This window comes from Aethalodelphis obliquidens, unplaced genomic scaffold (genome assembly GCF_003676395.1).
Source record: "Aethalodelphis obliquidens isolate GAN/ISIS:26980383/991018 unplaced genomic scaffold, ASM367639v1 scaffold16, whole genome shotgun sequence".
NCBI classification, from domain to species: domain Eukaryota; kingdom Metazoa; phylum Chordata; class Mammalia; order Artiodactyla; family Delphinidae; genus Aethalodelphis; species Aethalodelphis obliquidens.
The window spans coordinates 9,880,041-9,902,701 of NW_020837960.1; the positions used below are offsets into that span (position 1 = coordinate 9,880,041).

The window sequence follows — 22,661 nt, forward strand, 5'->3', positions numbered from 1 at the left end:
TGTGTGTGTGTGTGTGTGTGTGTGTGTGTGTGTGTGTGTGTGTGTGTGTGTGTGTGTGTGTGTGTGTGTGTGTGTGTGTGTGTGTGTGTGTGTGAATTACTGTATTAAGAAAGGCTTGACACATGGTAGATATTTTTTTAAAGTTTTTCAAATCTAAAGCTCATTAGGCTTAAGAAGCTATAAATCTCTCTTTCTTCCAATTTCTCCCCCTTACTACTGCAAGTGTTAAGGTGGCTTGACTTGAGTTCTGGGGTTTTTTTCTCCTTCTCTTTTTTATCTCTATGCTGTTTGCTACATACGTTGTTTTAAATAAAAGTTATTACATTTTGGAACATCTTAAGCCTTGTTGTAGAGCTTTTAAGCTTTTTATGTAGTGCTATGATGTTTTATTACCACCTCCAAGCTTACTTCTTTTAGATGTTAGATGAAAATTCCTTGATGAGCCCACAAGATATTAAAGACGCAGTACTGCATTCTATTTGGGCTGGACTTGGTTTCTCTAAGGACAGTGCTACCAGTAATTCTCTGTCCTGTGTGAAATGTTTAGGTGAAGTCACATCTGGATCTCTGAGGACTGGAGCTGTTAGGGCACCGATCTATAATTCCTTAATGACAGATATAATAAAATAATACTCCTGGGCTTCCCTGGTGGCGCAGTGGTTGAGGGTCTGCCTGCCGATGCAGAGGACACAGGTTCGTGCCCCGGCCCGGGAAGATCCCACATGCCGCGGAGAGTTTGGGCCCGTGAGCCATGGCCGCTGAGCCTGCGCGTCCGGAGCCTGTGCTCCGCAACGGGAGAGGCCACAACAGTGAGAGGCCCATGTACCACAAAAAAATAAAATAAAATAATACTCCTAATTATGAACATTCAAAATCTTTTTCCTTCTTTCAGGAATTCACTCAAGACATATTTATTCAACAGTCACTATGTGCCAGGCACTGTGCTATTTGCTAGAGACACAAAATTAAAATTAAAACAACAACAACAAGGCTTTATCTTAGTAGTGTGGAAAACATGTTTTAAAAAATCAATTACAACACGGTGTGGCAAGGGGACCACAGGGTATAGAACAAGATGGTATAGAAGCACCTAAATACTCAAGAGGCACTGAAGACCACTGTTTCAAAGGTGAAGTGCAACATAAAACACAATAATAATACGCAATAATAATATATGCAACAAAAGCAAATTTAATCAAGCCACCATTCCTAGAATTGGTACAGCTACAATTTTTCATTAATGGTTAATTCATAATGCTTTATGAAGAGAAGGTACGTTTGGAGACAGGCTGCAGAAAATCCCTCAGGGCCACTGTGTAAAGTTCACAGCAGCCCTGCGGTCCTCAACGTCTATGTCACAAACACCATGGCAACAGACACTGTGTTCAAGGGTACAATGGCCCTCCCTGCTACTGAATTTCCTACAGTTTTATACGCTGGGAAGTCTTTTCAACCTTTGTTGCCATGGAGTTTTTCAAACTGTCACTTATGACAAAGTTTCCTGATTCTTATTTATTTATTTATTTATGGCTGCGTTGGGTCTTCGTTGCTGCGTGCGGGGGCTACTCTGAGTTGTGGTGTGCAGGCTTCTCATTGCGGTGGCTTCTCTTGTTGTGAAGCAGGGACTGTAGGTGTGCGGGCTTCAGTAGTTGTGGTTTGCGGGTTCTAGAGTGCAGGCTCAGTAGTTGTGGTGTACGGGCTTAGTTGCTCCGCAGCATATGGGATCTTCCCGGACCAGAGATCGAACCCGTGTCCCTTGCATTGGCAGGCGGATTCTTAACCGCTGTGCCACCAGAGAAATCTCCCTGATTCTTTTTTCTTTATGCCTTTCTACTACATGAACAGAGTGTGATACCATAAATGCTTGAAAATATTACATTTTCCTTGCCATCATGTTTTTGTCTTTGACAGGCAAGATTCTTTATTCCTTTGTGTCTTATAAGTAACCTTATTTTGTGTTCATTTGTCCACTGCTTGTATAAGAGCATTAATGCTCTGGAAGAAAAATAAAACCAATATTAATTAATGGCCCATAGAATGAAGAATATAAAACAAATTCAGGTTATGCCTTTTGCTAGGTCATAGATAATTATAATCTGGACAGATTTCAAAAACATTTAATCAAGACTTTTCCTGAGAAAGAAGAATTTGCTGAGATACCTTTTATTGTTAACATAATGTAGAGATATACATTCTGTTACCCATTGAACAACAAATAGGATTGGGAAATAGCAGATAAAGAAATTCTTTAATTTACTTTAATTCTCTAATTCGTTAATATAGTGAAAATGGTAAGTAGAAGTTCTTCAAACATAATTTGTAAATGTAGGATTATTATTTACATGCAGAATAGTGACCAAATATTAGAGAAAATTTTAAGTATGGTTTTTATTATAAAATAAATACATAAGCACTTCACAGAAAATCTGGAAAAGAAAAAATCTTTTTATATTATGGGTAATTTTCTCTGGAAAAAATTCTTATTAAAGTGAACATCTATAAATTAGCTTTCTGGGTACACACTTATTTCTGTGTCTTAGTGGAAGCTCATAATTATTGGTTAGTTTACAAGTGGAAAATTATCTATCCTCCTTTCTTAAAAAAAGATAAGAAAAAGTAAAGACTAGAAAAATACTAGGAATTTTTGGGAAAAGGAAAGAAACGTGAGGAAAAGAATGCATAGGACACATCCCTTTTTGAATTACTTGAAATGATTTAACAGGAACGCAAAAGAGAAGATGAATATTAGTGCCTTTTGTTTTTAATTTAATAGTATATTTATTTTATTTATTAAAGTATAGTTATGTCTGCATTTAAAATTTATTACTCTAATCATTGCAGCAACTCTTCCAATTCTCAAGTAACTCTGGGAAGAGTTTATAATTTTACAACGACTTAATAAAAGATGTTTTGACTGTCACCTCATTCTGCATCATCTGAATTGAACTGAGCAAAATTACAAACATAAATATCAGTTTCACTTGAATTGGGGTTAATTACCACAATGTAAGAGGGATATATCCACGAATGCAAAGTCCTGCTCTTACCTGGATGTTGTCATAGAACAGAACATCAGGCACTTTCATTTTCTCATGGGCATTATAGATCGGTGCACTAACAGCTCCAATCCTCAGAGATCCAGATGTGACTTCACCTAAACATTTCACACAGGACAGAGAATTACTAGTAGCACTGTCCTTAGAGAAACCAAGTCCAGCCCAAATAGAATGAGTACTGCATCTTTAATACCTTGTGGGCTCATCAAGGAATTTTCATCTAACATCTAAAAGAAATAAGCTTGAAGGTGGTAATAAAACATCATAGCACTACGTAAAAAGCTTAAAATCTCTACAAAAAGGCTTAAGATGTTCCAAAATGTAATAACTTTTATTTAAAACAACATATGTAGCAAACAGCATAGAGATAAAAAAAAGAAGGGGAAAAAAAAACCAGAACTCAGTCAAGCCACCTTTATGAGCTTGTTTGGTCAGAAACTCTAAAATACATACATTTGAAAGCTCTGAAGTACCTTGAATATAATTTTTTTAGGACCCACCCATTGAAAAACCCCATAGGAGAGTCCCCTAGAGCTCTAGCTAAACATATAGATGAACCAACTGACCCCAGACCTCTCAAATTACTATTTTTAGGAATGGTCCAGGAGACCTGTACTTCCAAATATGCACCACAGGTGCTACAGTTATTCTGTGATAATCATTATTGTATTCTCCCCTATTTGCTTTAAACAGTTGGTCTAGGATAGAATATGAGCTCCTTGAAGCCAGGGAACTAAGTAATAAATTTATGTCAGGGTACATATCTCACATGTATTCCCTACAGAAAGGAGATACACATGCTCACTACCTGACATATTCCAAGGTCAATAATAATAACATAATAGTGGTAGTTGTTGTAGTAGTACTGACCATAATAGAAGCTATCATTTACTGAGGACCTTAGCTTCAGCTCATTGTTTTCTAATATAATTTCATGGAAATCTCTTAACAATAAGCCAAGAATTATGAGGAAGCTAAGAAGAACGTAAATTAAATAATTTGCTTAAAATCACCCAGCTAGTATGGGTAGAGCTAAAAACAGAACTTAGTAGAGTCCGATATTCTTTCTGCAATGTGGACTCTAACTAATATTCCATCCTGTGGAAATACCCGAGCAAGCAGACAGACAATTACAATGCCTTAAGCAACGGACCCATCTTTTTTTCCTCCTATTTCAAATAAGAAAATTGCGGGTTTTGTGCTAAAACATTATGAAAGACAAGGAGAGAAAGCAACATATGCATCTATGGAGTACCGTGAACAATTTTGAGCTAAAAATAATTACACTGTCACCCTGTTTAATCACTGCTGAGTGCTACACATTTGCCAAAGCACAGTAGACCTCTCCCTCCAATATTTCTTTGCCATTTTCCTTCTATTCACAAGTTCTATAGGGAAGGAAAGCATGAACTGCTGTGCTGAGAAGTTACTATTTATTGACTACTTTCAGGTCTCTGAAATAGACCCAACATAAAACTGTAAAGGGAAAGACCAGGATTGCGTCAGTGAATTTACTGCATACTTCTATGTTGAGATGACACACGTGATTTCAGGTTCAAACAGCATTTGATACCATCTACAGTTTAGTTTATGGAGGATATCTATTCAGTACATTTAGTGCTTTAGGATGATTTAATTCACTCAACTAATGTTTATTGCTAAAATTTCAGGCTAGAAAAGGGAAATGAACTCAGAGAATGGTGATGCTAGTACTTCCCTGGGAGAAAGCTGGCTAGCTATCTCCTGAGAAATCTCATAGGATGGCATTATTTTGGTACATTTGTCAAGGCCTTCAGTCTGGTAGGCTCAAAACTTGATTTTATCATTATGACTGAGGGCAAACCTAACTCTCAGGAGAACATTAAAGACATATATTTTGATCTATACATAAATTCTGATATATAAAACCAGAACTGCAATATTACATTGCAGTGAAAACTGCAAATTTCATAGAGACTATATGATACACTTGTTGCCATATCAGCATTTTATATAGACGGAGCCTTGTGTGGAAAGCCAAATCCTCATCAGAAGGTTTTTCGGTGAAACTTATCCTCTGAACAAGGAGAATGAATTACATGAATTCTCTACAACAGAGATGATATTAAAACTGAATGGGACCAGATGAATCAAAAGTTGCTTAACTTAGGCTCCTTACCTCCTATGCAAGGCTTAGATGGGGACTGCTAACACTGGCCTGTTGCCAAGACTAAACAATCTATAGTCTGAATGATGCAGTCTTTCTTTGGATACGTTAAACCATTCAAGTAAGTAATGTTCTGAATCTCCAAATCCCAGAGTTATTCTGTCTCTTTGAGTTGGCTCTGCGTATCTGTACCCAGATCCATCAGTATGTTGAATTTATAATTTTACTCTAAAAGAGTCACCTATTTCCTTAACATCAAATTCTTATCTCAATGTAGCCCCGACTATTAAAAACATCTATAAAGAGAGCCACAATAAGTCCCCCCTTTAGAGAGTGATCACACATTGGATATTTTGATAAGACAGGTAATTACCCTCAAAAAACAGAGAACCTTTCATTGTGCTCTAAATGAAGAATAGGGTACTTTTACAGGAAGATCTAAACTTCCCCAAAACTCTAAATTACACTTATGGCTATCAAGAAGAAAAGTACCACAGAAGACAATACGGGTGGAAATGAAAGGAGGAAGAAGGCATGAAATGGGACTCTGAATATCAGTTTAGTCTACATCAACCTAGAACAGTTTCCAAAACATGACATGTAGGACACTGGTAGTCCCCAAAATGTCAATCTTGTGCAAAGAAAACAGATTGCTAGAACCTGTGGTGAAATATACATTTGGAATAAAAGGTAAAACAAAATTACATGTTTATTTACAGTAGGAATTCTCTGAGCCTTTAATAGATTATGTCAATTGCAACTCTTGGGGGAGGAACTATATCTGGTATCTGGAAACATTTTTTTTAAAATAAAAGATTCATTTTTTCAACGCAATACGTAAAACAAGATGGGTAGAAACCAAAAACATTTTTAATTGAAATTAAAATAATACACAATACAAATGCTTAATAAATATTATTTCACTTAAAAAAGAAACAAATCAAATGCTTACATTTGTAATCCTCCAATTCTGGCTCCAGGTTATTATCAGTACTTATTTCTATTGCAGCATCTGCCAGATTTTTTTCTAATGCTGACCTTGCAAGGCTTGGTAAAAACCTGGTGGGGTGGGAAGGATGGATTGATGAAGTCAAAGCTTTCTGTGATTCCCAAATATCTTTTGACACTTAGACAGACAGACTCACTCACTCTCTCTTACTAATTATAACGAATTAAGGATGATCAGTCTTGATCTGTGAAAGCTAGATAATAAAATATTTCAGAATAAATATAAACTTCAAGTATGTGTGAAGATGAAGTATGTTTGTTGAATCACCTTTAATAAAGAAAACTAATGTGTAATTAGCAGTATTTGTTTATATACAACATTTTGCAGGACAAGAATGAAAATAATTTGCTTTTTAAAATGGATTTAGTATACCTCATACATCTTATGTAACTGGCTATTCAAATTTTCTTAAATAGATAAAACAACCACAATTTAACCTACTTCAGATTGGCAATCAAAAATTCAGATTAGTGGAGGTGGATTAATGAGGTTTTCTTTATTTTCTAATAAAAATTATTAGATGACTTTCAGATTATTCAGCTTGATTTTTCCTTCCATTTAAAAAATATACCTGTTTATCTCTTCTATATGTACGTTGTCAAAACAACTATCTTCTGAGTGACAGAGGCATTCTTCATTTACAATTCCATTGTATGAATATGACGGGCTTAGAACATGAAAACAGAGTTTCCCTCACGCATAAATAAAGTTATATCCGGAATTTATGATCACAAGTGAGCCCACAGAACTGCTTTTTAATCCATGGTTGCCTGTACTACATTACTATAAACTAACCCTATGTTTCAAATAAACACACTAAAAACATACACTTCTAATTTAGGTTTTCCATAGCTCTAAATCTTTGGTGGTTCCCATAGCCTTGAGTATAAGCTTTAATAAAAGAGATGTTGGAAATCAGAAGAAAGCTGGAGTAGCAATTCTCATATCAGACAAAACAGACTTTAAAACAAAGACTATTACAAGAGACAAAGAAGGACACTACATAATGATCAAGGGATCAATCCAAGAAGAAGATATAACAATTGTAAATATTTATGCACCCAACACAGGAGCACCTCAATACATAAGGCAAATAATAACAGCCATAAAAGAGAAAATCAACAGTAACACAATCAAATTAGGGGACTTTAACACCCCACTTTCACCAATGGACAAAATGAAAACAAATAAGGAAACGCAAGCTTTAAATGATACATTAAATAAGATGGACTTAATCGATACTTATAGTACATTCCATCCAAAAGCAACAGAATACACTCTCTTCTCAAGTGCTCATGGAACATTCTTCAGGATAGATCATATCTTGGGTCACAAAACAAGCCTTGGTAAAATTCAGAAAATTGAAATCATATCAAGTATCTTTTCCGACCACAACGCTATGAGACTAGATATCAATTACAGGAAAACGTCTGTAAAAACTACAAACACATGGAGGCTAAACAATACACTACTTAATAACCAAGAGATCACTGAAGAAATCAAAGAGGAAATCAAAAAATACCTAGAAACGAATGACAATGAAAACACGACGACCCAAAACCTATGGGATGCAGCAAAAGCAGTTCTAAGAGGGAAGTTTATAGCAATACAATTCTACCTTAAGAAACAAGAAAAATCTCAAATAAACAACCTAACCTTACACCTAAAGCAATTAGAGAAAGAAGAGCAAAAAAAACCCAGTGAGCAGAAGGAAAGAAATCATAAAGATCAGATCAGAAATAAATGAAACGAAATGAAGGAAATGATAGGAAAGATCAATAAAACTAAAAGCTAGTTCTTTGAGAAGATAAACAAAATTGATAAACCATTAGCCAGACTCATCAAGAAAAAAAGGGAGAAGACTCAAATCAATAGAATTAGAAATGAAAAAGGGGAGGTAACAAATGACACTGTAGAAATACAAAGGATCATGAGAGATTACTACAAGCAACTCTAGGCCAATAAAATGGACAACCTGGAAGAAATGGAAAAATTCTTAGAAATGCACAACCTTCTGAGACTGAACCAGGAAGAAATCGAAAATATGAGCAGACTAATCACAAGCACTGATATTGAAACTGTGATTAAAAATCTTCCAACAAACAAAAGCCCAGGACCAGATGGCTTCACAGGAGAATTCTATCAAACATTTAGAGAAGAGCTAACACCTATCCTGCTCAAACTCTTCCAAAATATAGCAGAGGAAGGAGCACTCCCAAACTCATTCTACAAGGCCACCATCACCCTGATACCAAAATCAGACAAAGAAGCCACAATAAAAGAAAACTACAGACCAATATCACTGATGAACATAGATGCAAAAATCCTCAACAAAATATTAGCAAACAGAATCCAACAGCACATGAAAAGGATTATACACCATGATCAAGTGGGATTTATCCCAGGAATGCAAGGATTCTTCAATATACGCAAATAAGTCAATGTGATACACCATATTAACAAATTGAAAGAGAAAAACCATATGATCATCTCAACAGATACAGAGAAAGCTTTTGACAAAATTCAACACCCATTTATGATAAAAACGTTCCAGAAAGTAGGCATAGAGCAAACTTACCTCAACATAATAAAGGCCATATATGACAAACCCACAGCCAACATCATCCTCAGTGGTGAAACACTGAAACCATTTCCACTAAGATCACGAACAAGACAAGGTGGCCCACACTCACCACTACTATTCAACATAGTTTCAGAAGTTTTAGCCACAGCAATCAGAGAAGTAAAAGAAATAAAAGGAATCCAAATCGGAAAAGAAGAAGTAAAGCTGTCACTGTTTCCAGATGACATGATACTATACATAGAGAATCCTAAAGATGCTACCAGAAAACTACCAGAGCTAATCAATGACTGTGTTAAAGTGGCAGGATACAAAATTAATGCACAGAAATCTCTGGCATTCCTATATACTAATGATGAAAAATATGAAAGTGAAATTAAGAAAACACTCCCATTTACCATTGCAACAAAAAGAATAAAATACCTAGGAATAAACCTCCCTAACGAGACAAAAGACCTGTATGCAGAAAATTATAAGTCACTGATGACAGAAGTTAAGGATGATACAAATAGATGGAAAGATATACCATTTTCTTGGATTGGAAGAATCAACATTGTGAAAATGACTATACTACCCAATGCAATCTACAGATTCAATGCAATCCCTATCAAACTACCAATGGCATTTTTCACAGAACTAGAGCAAAAAATTTCACAATTTGTATGGAAACACAAAACACCCCGAAGAGCCAAAGCAATCCTGATAAAGAAAAACGGAGCTGGAGGAATCAGGCTCCGGGACTTCAGACTATACTACAAAGGTACAGTAATCAAGACAGTATGGCACTGGCACAAAAACAGAAATATAGGTCAATGGAACAGGATAGAAAGCCCAGAGATAAACCCACACACATATGATCACCTTATCTTTGATAAAGGAGGTAAGAATATACAGTGGAGAAAAGACAGCCTCTTCACTAAGTGCTCCTGGGAAAGTTGGAGAGCTACATGTAAAAGAATGAAATTAGAACACTCCCTAATACCATACACAAAAATAAACTCAAAATGGATTAAAGACCTACATGTAAGGCCAGACACTATCAAACTCTTAGAGGAAAATATAGGCAGAACACTTTATGACATAAATCACAGCAAGATCCTATTTGACCCACCTCCTAGGGAAATGGAAATAAAAACAAAAATAAACAAATGAGACCTAATGAAACTTCAAAGCTTTTGCACAGCAAAGGAAACCATAAACAAGACGAAAAGACACCCTTCAGAATGGGAGAAAATATTTGCAAATGAAGCAACTGACAAAGGCTTAATCTCCAAATTTACAAGTAGGTCATGCAGCTCAATATCAATAAAACAAACAACCCAATCCAAAAATGGGCAGAAGACCTAAAGAGACATTTCTCCAAAGAAGATATACAGATGGCCAACAAACATATGAAAAAATGTTCAACATCATTAATCATTCAAGAAATGCAAATCAAAACTACAATGCGATACCATCTCACACGGTCAGAATGGCCATCATCAAAAAATCTACAAATAATAAATGCTGGACAGGGTGTGGAGACAAGGGAACTCTCATACACTGTTGGTGGGAATATAAATTGATACACTCACTATGGAGAACAGTATGGAGGTTCCTTAAAAAACTAAAAATAGAACTATCATACGACCCAGCAATCCAACTATTGGGCATATACCCTGAGAAAACCATAATTCAAAAAGAGTCATGTACCACAATGTTCATTGCAGTTCTATTTACAATAGCCAGGACTGGAAGCAACCTAAGTGTCCATCGACAGATGAATGGATAAAGAAGATGTGGCACATATATACAATGGAATATTAGTCATAAAAAGAAATGAAATTGAGTTATTTGTAGTGAGGTGGATGGACCTAGAGTCTGTCACACAGAGTGAAGTAAGTCAGAAAGAGAAAAACAAATACCATATACTAACACATATATATGGAATCTAAAAAAAAAAAAAAAGTGGTCATGAAGAACCTAGGGGCAAGACAGGAATAAAGATGCAGACATCCTAGAGAATGGGCTTGAGGACACAGGGAGGGGGAAGGGTAAGCTGCGACAAAATGAGAGAGTGGTAGTCTATATATGTACATATATACACTACCAAATGTAAAATAGATAGCTAGTGGGAAGCAGTCGCACAGCACAGGGAGATCAGCTCGGTGTTTTGTGACCAGCTAGAAGGGTGGGATAGGGAGGGTGAGCGGGAGGGAGACACAAAAAGAAGAGATATAGGGATATATGTATATCTATAACTGATTCACTCTGTTATAAAGCAGAAACTAGCACACCACTGTAAGTCAATTATACTCCAATAAAAATGTTAAAAAAAAAAAAAAAAAACTCAACAGCAGTTTTTAAGCCAAACATTCCTGAACAGTCTTTTCTGCAAACAAAATCATTCTTCAGGAAAACAAAAAATTCACACCCACAATAATCATTATACTCATTTAACACTGTGTATTAGTTCTAGCAGGCTTATAACTTTAAAAAATTAATTAGCTAATAACTTAAACAGTGGAAATTTTATATAGTTGTTATTCATTTTATGTCACAAGGGAATTTTGAAAAATACTGTACAGAAACTAAGTTTTTGATGAATGGAAAATTTCCTCATAACCTCAATGTCAAAGGTAGTTAATCTTCATTTCTGATTAAATTCTTATAACTCTGCCCCAAATTTCTATGCTAAGGGATCATCACCCCACGATTTTCCAAAAGTAAATAATTTAATGTAATGCAAAATACTTGAATGGAGTAAAACTCTTTTTATAGGGATTTCTAGTTAACTCTTCCACAGTAAAGTAATTTTTGGAATACAGAATACCTGATATCTTCTTAACCTTATAAGTTTTCTTCCTTTTGGCCTCTTAGGTTTTCAACTATCTAAAATGAATTACGCATCTAGCTCCAAGACTTGATGCACATATTATAGGCTATGAGAGGTGCTTAGGGAGCCATTTCCTCAGATGAAGAAATGTTCCAGTCAGAACTCAACTGGCATAAACAATACATAAATGAAAAATATTTTTAAAATTAAATTAACAACATAAAAGAGCCAAGCTAATATTTAATAAATTTAATGTTTAACAAATTTAGGCTAGAGAGTTTCTTTTGATTTTGTCTGCTTAATAATAGACTTCATGAATATAAATCATATTAAATTTTTGTTTTAAAATTTTCTATGAAATGTTTTTTGTTGTTCCTTCCTGCCATTGTGCTATCCTAAAGAGAAGGTTAATAAAAAGGCTTTTGACTCTGTAGCCTTGCTAAAGTCAACATATGATACATAAACAAGATAGCTGTTTTACTATTTGCAAAGGGTCATGGGGTGGTAACAGAATAGAATTTTACTGTGTTCAGTTGATAACAGTGGAAAAATGTATTATTTGATTCAGTGAAATATGTGTATGAATATGGAAAGTATTTTTTAGTTTTTAAATAGTTTTAACCATGAACTACTTCAAGCATACAGAAAATTACAGTATATTAAGTATTCTATTCATCTCTCTCTATCCCTGAAGCTAACTCTTACTCTGAAATTGGTGTATACCTTTCTTGTCCATATTTTTATTTTGCTGCATATGTGTAAGTAAAAAATATATTGCACTTTTATTGTATTTAAACTTTTATATAAATGGCATCATATACGAAATCTCCTCTTTCAAACTTTTGACTTGATGTTGTCATGATCCATATCTGTTGATACATGTAGATCTATTTCATTTTAACTGCTGTATAGTACCTCATTATATGAATATGTCAGTTTATATATTCATTCCCTACTGATGGACTGATAGGTTGTTTCCCATTTTTCATTCTTAGAAACAATGATGCAATGAACATTCTTCTACATGCTTCCTTATACATACATGTAAATCTATCTCTAAGGTGATTATCAAGAAGTAGAATTGTCAATTCATAGAGTATTAATATATTAAGGCATAAAGATACTGTAAGATCACCCCCAAACTGACAAGACTTCCATCCCAACAGCAGTCATGATATTCCATTTCATTCTGCTCATGGAAAATGCTATTTTTACAGGTGAAAATTGTAAAAGTATAAAATGATAGCGGATTATTGTTTTAAATGTCATTTTCCCTGATCAATAGTAAGTTGAGCATCTTTTCAAATGTTTGTTGGTTATCTGAATGAACTTTTCCTGCACATCTATTAATCCTCTTGCCATTTAGAGGTGATGCTTTTATCTCGTTAATTTGTAGACTTTATAGTTCCTAAATAGCAATCCTTTTGAGATTAGAAATCTTGTGAAACATCTCTTAGTTTGTGGCTTATAACTTGTAGAGTGGGTTACGGTGTTTTTGTCATATGTCTGGATTTTACATTTCTGTATGGGAATAAAGTGGATATTTTTTATTTTTAACCATTTATCGACAAGTCCATCCATTCCCACACTAATTCATAATGCTACCTCTAACATATACTGAGTTCCCAGAAATATGTGGGGCTGTTTCAGGGCTCTGTAGTCTATTCTAATGGTCTATTTGTCTTTTCTAGCACCGATACCACACTTAAAATGCAAATCAAAACTACAATGAGATATCATCTCACACCAGTCAGAATGGCCATCATCAAAAAATCTAGAAACAATAAATGCTGGAGAGGGTGTGGAGAAAAAGGAACACTCTTGCACTGCTGGTGGGAATGTGAATTGGTTCAGCCACTATGGAGAACAGTATGGAAGTTCCTTAAAAAACTACAAATAGAACTACCATATGACCCAGCAATCCCACTACTGGGCATATACCCTGAGAAAACCATAATTCAAAAAGAGTCATGTACCAAAATGTTCACTGCAGCTCTATTTACAATAGCCCGGAGATGGAAACAACCTAAGTGCCCATCATCGGATGAATGGATAAAGAAGATGTGGCACATATATACAATGGAATATTACTCAGTCATAAAAAGAAACGAAATTGAGCTATCTGTAATGAGGTGGATAGACCTAGAGTCTGTCATACAGAGTGAAGTAAGTCAGAAAGAAAAAGACAAATACTGTATGCTAACACATATATATGGAATTTAAGGGGAAAAAAATGTCATTAAGAACCTAGGCGTAAGACAGGAATAAAGACGCAGACCTACTGGAGAACGGACTTGAGGATATGGGGAGGGGGAAGGGTGAGCTGTGACAGGGCGAAAGAGACTCATGGACGTATACACACTAACAAACGTAGTAAGGTAGATAGCTAGTGGGAAGCAGCCGCATGGCACAGGGATATTGGCTCAGTGCTTTGTGACAGCCTGGAGGGGTGGGATAGGGAGGGTGGGAGGGAGGGAGACGCAAGAGGGAAGACATATGGGAACATATGTGTATGTATAACTGATTCACTTTGTTATAAAGCAGAAACTAACACACCATTGTAAAGCAATTATACCCCAATAAAGATGTTAAAAAATAAATAAATAAATAAATAAATATAACTTTATAATGGATCTTGATATCTGATGGAGAAAGCACACCACTTAAATCTTCCTTAAAATTTCTTTGGATATTATTGGCCCTTTATATTAATATCGAGATCAGCTTGTCTAATTCAATATAACCTTGGTTGTATTTGACCAAATTATATCTACATATCAACTTGGGGGGGAAACAAACAGCCTGACAATACTTAATATTCCCTTTCATGAACATAGTACAGTTTCCCATTTCCCACAGCTATCTTTTATAGCTTTTAATAAAGATTTATGTTTTTCTCCATAAAAGCATTATATGTCACTCATTAGATTTATTCTTAGATGCTCAAAGCTTTCTATTATTATTTTGAATGGTATTATTTTTAAAAATTAGACTTCCTTATTGATTTTTGCTGGAATATAGGAATATCACTGACTTGGGTGCATAAGTAATCTCATTATATTTTATTTGTTCTAATATGTAGTTTATATGTAGCTTCTTTTGAATTTTTTATGTAGCCAATCATATAATCTTTAGCCAATCTAAAAGTATAGAAAGGTGACATTCCTGTTTTGTTCCTAACTCTAAAGGGATGAGCCAAGTATTTCACCATAAGAATGTTCGCTATAAAGTTTTAGTAGATACCCTTTATCAGATTAAAGAATTTCCGTCCATTCATGGTTAACTAAGAATATTTTTGGCTTATTTTTGCTTTGGCTTGTTTTTAAGTTTGGCTGTTGAATTTTATCCAATCCTTTTTACTGATTTATTTAAATGATATTCTTCTCAGTAATATGTTAATATGGTGAATTTTAAAAAAGAATAGTAAATCTTCACATTCTTGAGATAACTCCAAATTGCTCATAATTTATTTATATATATAAATAAATTATATATATCATATAAATATATATGATATATATTTAGCTACAATTGGATTTCATTTAGGAGTTTTGTACACATTCCATGAATTTGATTTATAATTTTCCTTTCATACATTATTCTTGTCTGGTGTAGGTATCAAGATTACGCTAGACTCAGAGTGAATTGTTTTGTTTTCACTGTTTGCTCTCTAGAACGGTCTCTAGAATGCTTTGTGTATGATTATTTCATTCATTCCAAAGTATTATTTTCCCTTAGGCTCTGAAACTGTTTGTATTACTTGGCATTGACTATTTACTTCTATTAATACACATCTATAACCAAGTTCTGACTGAGGAAACACTGGGTAGATAATGAATCTTTCTGTATATATTGGGTTGCCCAAAAAGAACGAACTTTTTGGCCAACCCAATAATTTCTTCAGTTCATGAGCCTAAAAAGTAGGCAATTGAAGCATGTTTTTTTCTAATTTTCATTTGGAAGCCTAATATTAATCTACTTAAAAGAAAAGGAGAATCAACTTTATTATTTCTCATAATTATTAGTTATTCAAAGAAGTACCCCAAAGACACTGGAAACAAACCTCATTTTAGCCTCATTTCACCACAGAACAAATTCAAGTTGCAACATAAGAAGCTTACTTTAACTACAAGAAAAATTGTCCACTAAGCTGAAAACTTATAGAGGGCAATTAGAGATCCTCCTAAGCTGAATATAGATTCTCTTTTAATTCCTTTAATATATCAAGGAATGAATGGACAACAGTTATAACCACCATAAAAATAATTACCAGATCATATGAAAAGAGTCTAAAAGAAATCTCCAGGTCTATCGGACATTGCTATTAATCTTTTCTTATTATTCTTTTAAAATAGTTTCATGCAAGTATGGTTCTGTAAGGAAATTATATAAGCTGATGCTTTATTAATAATTTCCAAACAAGTATGAAAAATATTAGTGTAGACAGAAAAGATGTTAGTTTTGTCAAATTTGGGCGACAGGACAGTACTACCAAGCATGGAAAGTTCCAGTGCAAATTTGGGAGGTGCTAAGTACATAAGAGCACTTGCTCAGAAGACACATGAGCCAGTGTTCAACTATCAAACCTAGTTTTACTTATTTACTACTGTCTGATTTGAGTAAGTGACTTAGTTTTCTCATCTATAAAAATCTCTTTAATTTATTACTATGCCTAAGTAAGGTAATATATGTTGTAAAAACTGAACACAAGGCTGAAATAGCTATATATTCAGACATACTTTTTCCAGACCTGTGAGTACAGACTATGAAACTTACGTCACTGTTTTAACAAAGACCCAGAAAGTTGAATTCAGTGAGAAAGGAGAATATGGTTACCTGGAAAGACAGGCTTTAGTGACAGCACTGTGAAGATTTTCGTTAGGGTACTGTGACAGCCGACGAGAAATCCTCAACAGCTGTCTGGTAGAAAGGGATGCTGCCAATGACTGCGCCTACCAAAAGGCAAAGACAGGCTGTTAAGAGTCTTGTTGCAACTTGCTGAAAGTCCCTTTGGATGGGTATCATAGCAGAATTCATTATTTCTAAGGACAAGGCCAAACTTAAAATAAATATGTACTGTTAATGAATTACAAATAAAATAAACAGAAACCAATTGACACTTAAAACATCCTTAAAGACATTTTTTAAAAATTCCATAAAAACTATTTATTAATTAAATTCAATTAAAGTACTGTGCATACATTTTTTTTGGGGGGGGGAGGAGGCTGGATGGAGGAAAGATGTTACATTGTACAGATTGAACCTGACTTACAAATAGCCCTTATGTACAATTAACCATTTGTTCATTTTTTTTTCCTGCTTACACAGAGCCAAACTGTTAAGATGGCCAGAAATGCTTACAGTTTTAAGTAAATCTATGACTTCTGAAATAGAAAAAAGGAGTTGTGGACAATTTAGCCTTCTGATTATAGAGGTGTCAACCAGTTGTCACTTGGGGGGCAGCTTACAGTTTGGAATCCTTCTCTGACACTGTCAGAATAATTTCCCTTTGTGTTCTTACTCTTCCCCAAATCCCATTAATAGAGCTGCTAGTATAGAACTCAGGACATGGTAAGTACCAATGAATATTTTTTGACTTGAATTTGAAATTACCTTAGCAGGCAGCATAATGTAATAGTAAAGTTTATAAGCTTTGGAGTCAGACAAATCGGTCTTCCATTTATTAGCTGTGTGATTCTGGCAAGTTTCTTAATCTCTTGAAGCCCCAGTTTCCTCATGGTGCACATGGGCTCAGTAGTTGCAGCATGCGGGCTCTAGAGCACGCAAGTGTCAGTAATTGTGGCGCATGGGCTCAGTAGTTGCGGCACGCAGGCTCTAGGGTACGCGGGCTTCAGTAGTGGTGGCGCGTGGGCTCAGTAGTTGTGGCTTGCAGGCTTAGCTGCTCCACAGCATGTGGGATCTTCCCAGACCAGGGATTGAACCTGTGTCTCCTGCACTGACAGGCGGATTCTTAACCACTGCGCAACCAGGGAAGTCCAGCAATTATTATTTAAAGTCAGCCTCTTCAAAATGAAAAAAATCTAACAGAGGAAGGGAACGGGACCTACACATTAGTAGGAATCTAATGCATCAGATTATTACTCGCCTAATGTCTAACTAAGATCAGCAGCATTAGAAGATAGTGGGTTTCACTGAAAATCAAGAGAAGAGGAGAACTTTTGAAGTAAACTGGTCCACTGGTGGTGGTGGTGGGGAGGCACAGAAGAGACCAGGGTGAGATGTCACAGAGTCTGACAAGGGCAATAAAGTGGCCCTGAGCACCAGAGGAAATGGAGGAGGAGACTCTATTAAATTAACCGAGGATTCAGAATGGATGGTAGGAGGATGCCAAAACTACACTACGTTGTTTGTTCCTTTTATCACTTCGCTTAAGCCCATCTTACATCCCAAGGAAGCAGAAAGTGAATTGGTTTCTCCTTTCTCGTGTATTTCACAGCTCCATGAGATGTTGGACTGCTGTTATTAGCATTATATTTCAGCTACAACATGAGTTAAACACTCCTTTGGGGACTAGATTAGGAGCATGACCACCATTTATGACATATCCTTTTTTCTATTAAAAAACACGTTCTAAGTTACAAAGAACTCAAAAGCAAAACATTTGACTCAGACTTCTTCAACAAATTTGCGTTCTAGACGTGGAGACAATATTTACATATAAGAAAGCATAAATTGCAATTCAAAATAGCATATAATTTAATGCAAAAATAAGTGGAGCACTTGACAAAACTGCTATAGGGGCTTAAAATGTTCAAATGGGTAGCAGAAATGCTATGAACAAAGGCACGAAAGCAACAGGAACAGAAATACAAGCAGAATGTGAGGAAACCAGCCCAGCTTTACTAGAGGGTCCTGCTGGAAAGCTTGCTCCCTAATATCAAAGACCCGTAAATCACTTTTTGAGGAGTTTGGCCCTTCTTCTAAAGGCAATAGGACTTAGTAACATGATTTTAGAAAGACTAAACTGGCAGGAATATACAAAGTAGTTTAAGGACAGAGAAAACTGAGACAGGAATCAGAAAGCTACTTCAGTTACCTACTTATAAAGAGAGAAAGTCCTACAGTAAGGTTACTGGCAGTAAGAAGGGGGAGAAGGGATCAGACCAATGTTTCAAAGGACTTGGCAACTGATGGAGATGAGAAAGGAGGACGGATGTGAGAAAGTAGGAAGAATTAAGGATAAGGTTGTTTCAGCCACTATGATCGAAAGTATTAGAAGTTAAATATGATAGCAATTCTCATCTTAATATTTGAGACCATGAAAAATTCCTATTTTAATCATGGAAAATGTATGACAAATGACTCCAACCAGAAGATTCTTATGACAAGAGTCCTATTAAACCATACAGTAACTTTCCAGGTTACAAAATTCTAACCTAATTCCAAATATGACACTGAATTCAGGCTTCACATTTCATTCCAGTGATCAGTAAGGACTTCTCATGAGTTTAAAAAATACCACATCAGGGCTTCCCTGGTGGCGCAGTGGTTGAGAGTCCGCCTGCCGATGCAGGGGACACGGGTTCGTGCCCCGGTCCGGGAGGATCCCACATGCCGCGGAGCGGCTGGGCCCGTGAGCCATGGCCGCTGAGCCTGCGCATCCGGAGCCTGTGCTCCGCAACGGGAGAGGCCACAACGGTGAGAGGCCCGCATTCCGCAAAAAAAAAAAAAAGAAAAAAAAAATACCACATCAGTTGATAATACCAAAATGCTTTGCAATAACATCCAGGACTAAATCAGAAAGAAGTTTAGCCACTTATGTGTTGAGTAAAGGGTTTGCTATTTCTGTTCTCACATTATTACCAACTGAAAATTGAGAATGTACTTTTAATTTAAAAATCCTAATGTACTTAACACTTATAATATCAAATTTCTAACTGCAGTTTTATCTTGCAAAAAAAGGGTGAGGATGTGAGCACATTCCCTTAGTTACCATGGTTATTCAGTTTAAGAGCACACCTCAAGGGTTTTTTTTTTGGATTAACATGATTAATAATAGGAATTCAGCTTAAAAATAAGAAAGGTCTTTTCAAAAATTACTAAAAATAAATTTTCTATTTTTCCTCTTATTTCTTTTATGAAAATGTAATGTTCTCTGGGAGAGAAAACTCCAGGGAAATCTACTAATAAATTAATAACTAATTAATTAATTTATTCATGCACTCAGCAAACATTTGTTAATTTTCTAGTATGTGGCAGGCACCAGGATGGGAATTAGCTGGTGCAAGGATGCTCTGACCCTCCTTTGTCCCCCTGAAAGCAGGAAATGAATCTCCCATGAAACAGATACCCTCCCTGTACCAGGAGGGTAGAAAGCATCCTTATCACCAGAAATAGGAAATTTAGGACTGAGAAGGCTAATATAAACAAACCTTGTTTCTTCTTCACTTAATTTCTACCCCAAGCCCAAACTTCTCTGTGTTGTCAGTTCTTCAGAATTTTATTGTTTCTTTGACTAAAAGGTATAAAAGCTACCTGCTTTGGTCACTTTTTGAGTTTCAGATTTTTATGGGGCTTCTGCATGTACAAAATTAAATTTGTTGTTTTTCTCCTATTAAACTGTCTCATGTCAATTTAATTACTAGGCTAGCCAAAGGACCTAGAACAAAAGAAGGTAAAAGTTTCCTGCCCCTATAACATCCCAAAATGTAAATACAATCCGAAATAGAGAATCAGTGAGGAAGAAGTTAGAAACTGAAGATAAAATTGTAGGCATTAACACAGAGGTGATACCTGAAGCCATAAGAATACATGAGATTGCTCGGCACAGGAGACAGAGAAGTAGACCCAAACCTCCTGGAATACCCAAGTACTCCCCTAAAGTTAAAAGCTGTTTTCTATGACACCAGCCATGAGGAGCTGGAAGAAATGTTAAAGTCATTGAAACAGTAAGATATATACATAGGAGAAAGCATAGCATAAGGGATAAATATATCAGCTTAAAAAATAGATTTTAAAGCACTGAACTCTAAGAATATAAGGCAGCATGTCAACAACAGAAAATCCTATGGAAAATAACCCAGACTTACTGTTGGATCCTGTGTCTCTCTGAGTTTGTGTGTAAATGATAACAATTTGTCCAAAGCTTCCTGAGGCATATTTGGGACCTATTTTATAAGAGAATTAAGGAAAGAAAGAATAAATTGGGATATATGATCAATCAACCAGAAATTACGGTTACTTATCAAACAATATTAGAATTATAATTTTTGAAATCTCTGATTATAGGTATCATGTTTAACCTGTGGATAAATTTGCTTATTCATTTTCTCAGGAAACACATCTGCCTCTGCTTTCTCTTTAAGAATCAGGTAAAAAAGATGTGGTACATATATACAATTGAATACTCCTCAGCCACAAAAAAGAATGAAATAATGCCGTTTGCAGCAACATGGATGCAACTAGAGATTACCATACTAAATGAAGTAAGTCAGAAAGAGAAAGACAAACACTGTATGAGATCACTTATATGTGGAATCTAAAATATGACACAAATGAACCTATCTATGAAACAGAAACGGAATCACAGACATAGAGAATAGACTTGCCAAAGGGGAGAAGGGTGGGAAAGGGATGGATTGGGAGTTTGGGATTAGCAGATGCAAACTGGCATATATAGAATGGATAAACAACAAGGTCCTTCTATATAGCACAGGGAACTATATTCAATATCCTGTGATAAACCATAATGAAAAAGAATGTGAAAAAGAATGTATATATATGTATAACTGAGTACCTTGCTGTACAGCAGTAATTAACACAATATTATAAATCAACTATACTTCAATTAAAAAAAGAAAAAGAATCAGGTAATCAAAACCAGGCCACTCTTCATTTACAATTCCATCGCCAGGACAAAACTGAAAGGAGCCTCTAACCAATTAAAAACTGGCACAGAGTGTACCCATAAGAAACTTTTCATATATTATATCCTTTTTTGTTAGCTTCAACTCTAATTTAGGCACTTTTCTTACTGAAACCAAACTCCTTCATTTAGTAGTAATCTTATATCTATGTCTACTAAGAGATGTAAGGTATCCTTGTATAAAGGGCGGTTGCTCAAGCTGTCCATTTTTTCAAGGACTTTAAAACCACATACCTGGTGGGTGGGGAAAGGATGGATTGGGAGTTTGGGATTAGTAGATGCAAACTATTATACAGAAAATGGATAAACAACAAGGTCCTACTGTATAGCACAGGGAATTATATTCAATATCCTGTGATAAACCATAATGGAAAAGAATACGAAAAAGAATGTATATATATGCATTACTGAATCACTTTGCTGTACAGTAGAAATTAACACAACATTGTAAATCAACTATACTTCATTAACATAAATAAATAAATAAAAACCAACCACATACCTGAGGGGCATGATCTATTTATCAATGAACGCTGAAGAACAGTTGCCCCAAAACATACACTGATTGCTTTTAGGTACACCAATTTTAAACTAATTAAATATGTATTTGTATTGAATAATAAGAAAATTTTACATAAATAATAACAAGTTTAAAATTTTAATTTAAAAAGAGCAGGAGTTGTTACAACAATGACTGGTATCACGTGACTATTTCAGAAATAAACTGCTCAGGGTTTCTTTGGGCATTTAAGTAATTGGAACTTTTAAAATTTGAAGCTCTATTCAGTACATACTCATTTATTCTTTAAATCAATCCTGTGATATAAGAAGTAGTATCATCCCCATCTTCAGATGAAGAGCCTACAGTTGAGTAATTTACCCACGATCTAGAAGCTAATCAGTAGTGGATTTGACATTTAAAGGCAAGCTATTTGACTTTAAAGCCTATGCCCTTATCCACAACCATGCTCATAAGACCTAAAATTAATTCATTCATTCTGGTATTTCAAAGGGGATGAGCGCATTTATGTAAAAAGTTAATTATTAGTGATCTAGAATAGTACTGTCCAATAGAACTCTCTATGATGATGGCAATGTTCTTTATCTATGCTATCGGCCACTTGAAATAAGACTGAGAAACTGAATTTTTGAATTTGATTTAATGTGG

General features: G+C 35.3%; 1 protein-coding gene across 3 annotated transcripts in view; it reads right to left on the reverse strand.

Annotated features, from left to right (window-relative positions):
• The window catches only part of VWA8 (von Willebrand factor A domain containing 8), a 359,206-nt gene that overhangs the window by 201,450 nt on the left and 135,095 nt on the right, over positions 1-22,661 (reverse strand). For all 3 annotated transcript variants that reach the window (XM_027116169.1, XM_027116168.1, XM_027116171.1), the window contains exons 16-19: positions 20,658-20,735; positions 16,444-16,559; positions 6,155-6,261; positions 3,048-3,154 (exon numbers count right to left, since the gene is read on the reverse strand). In XM_027116169.1, coding sequence (XP_026971970.1) covers positions 3,048-3,154; positions 6,155-6,261; positions 16,444-16,559; positions 20,658-20,735 — 408 coding nt within the window. The remainder of the gene's footprint in view (positions 1-3,047; positions 3,155-6,154; positions 6,262-16,443; positions 16,560-20,657; positions 20,736-22,661) is intronic.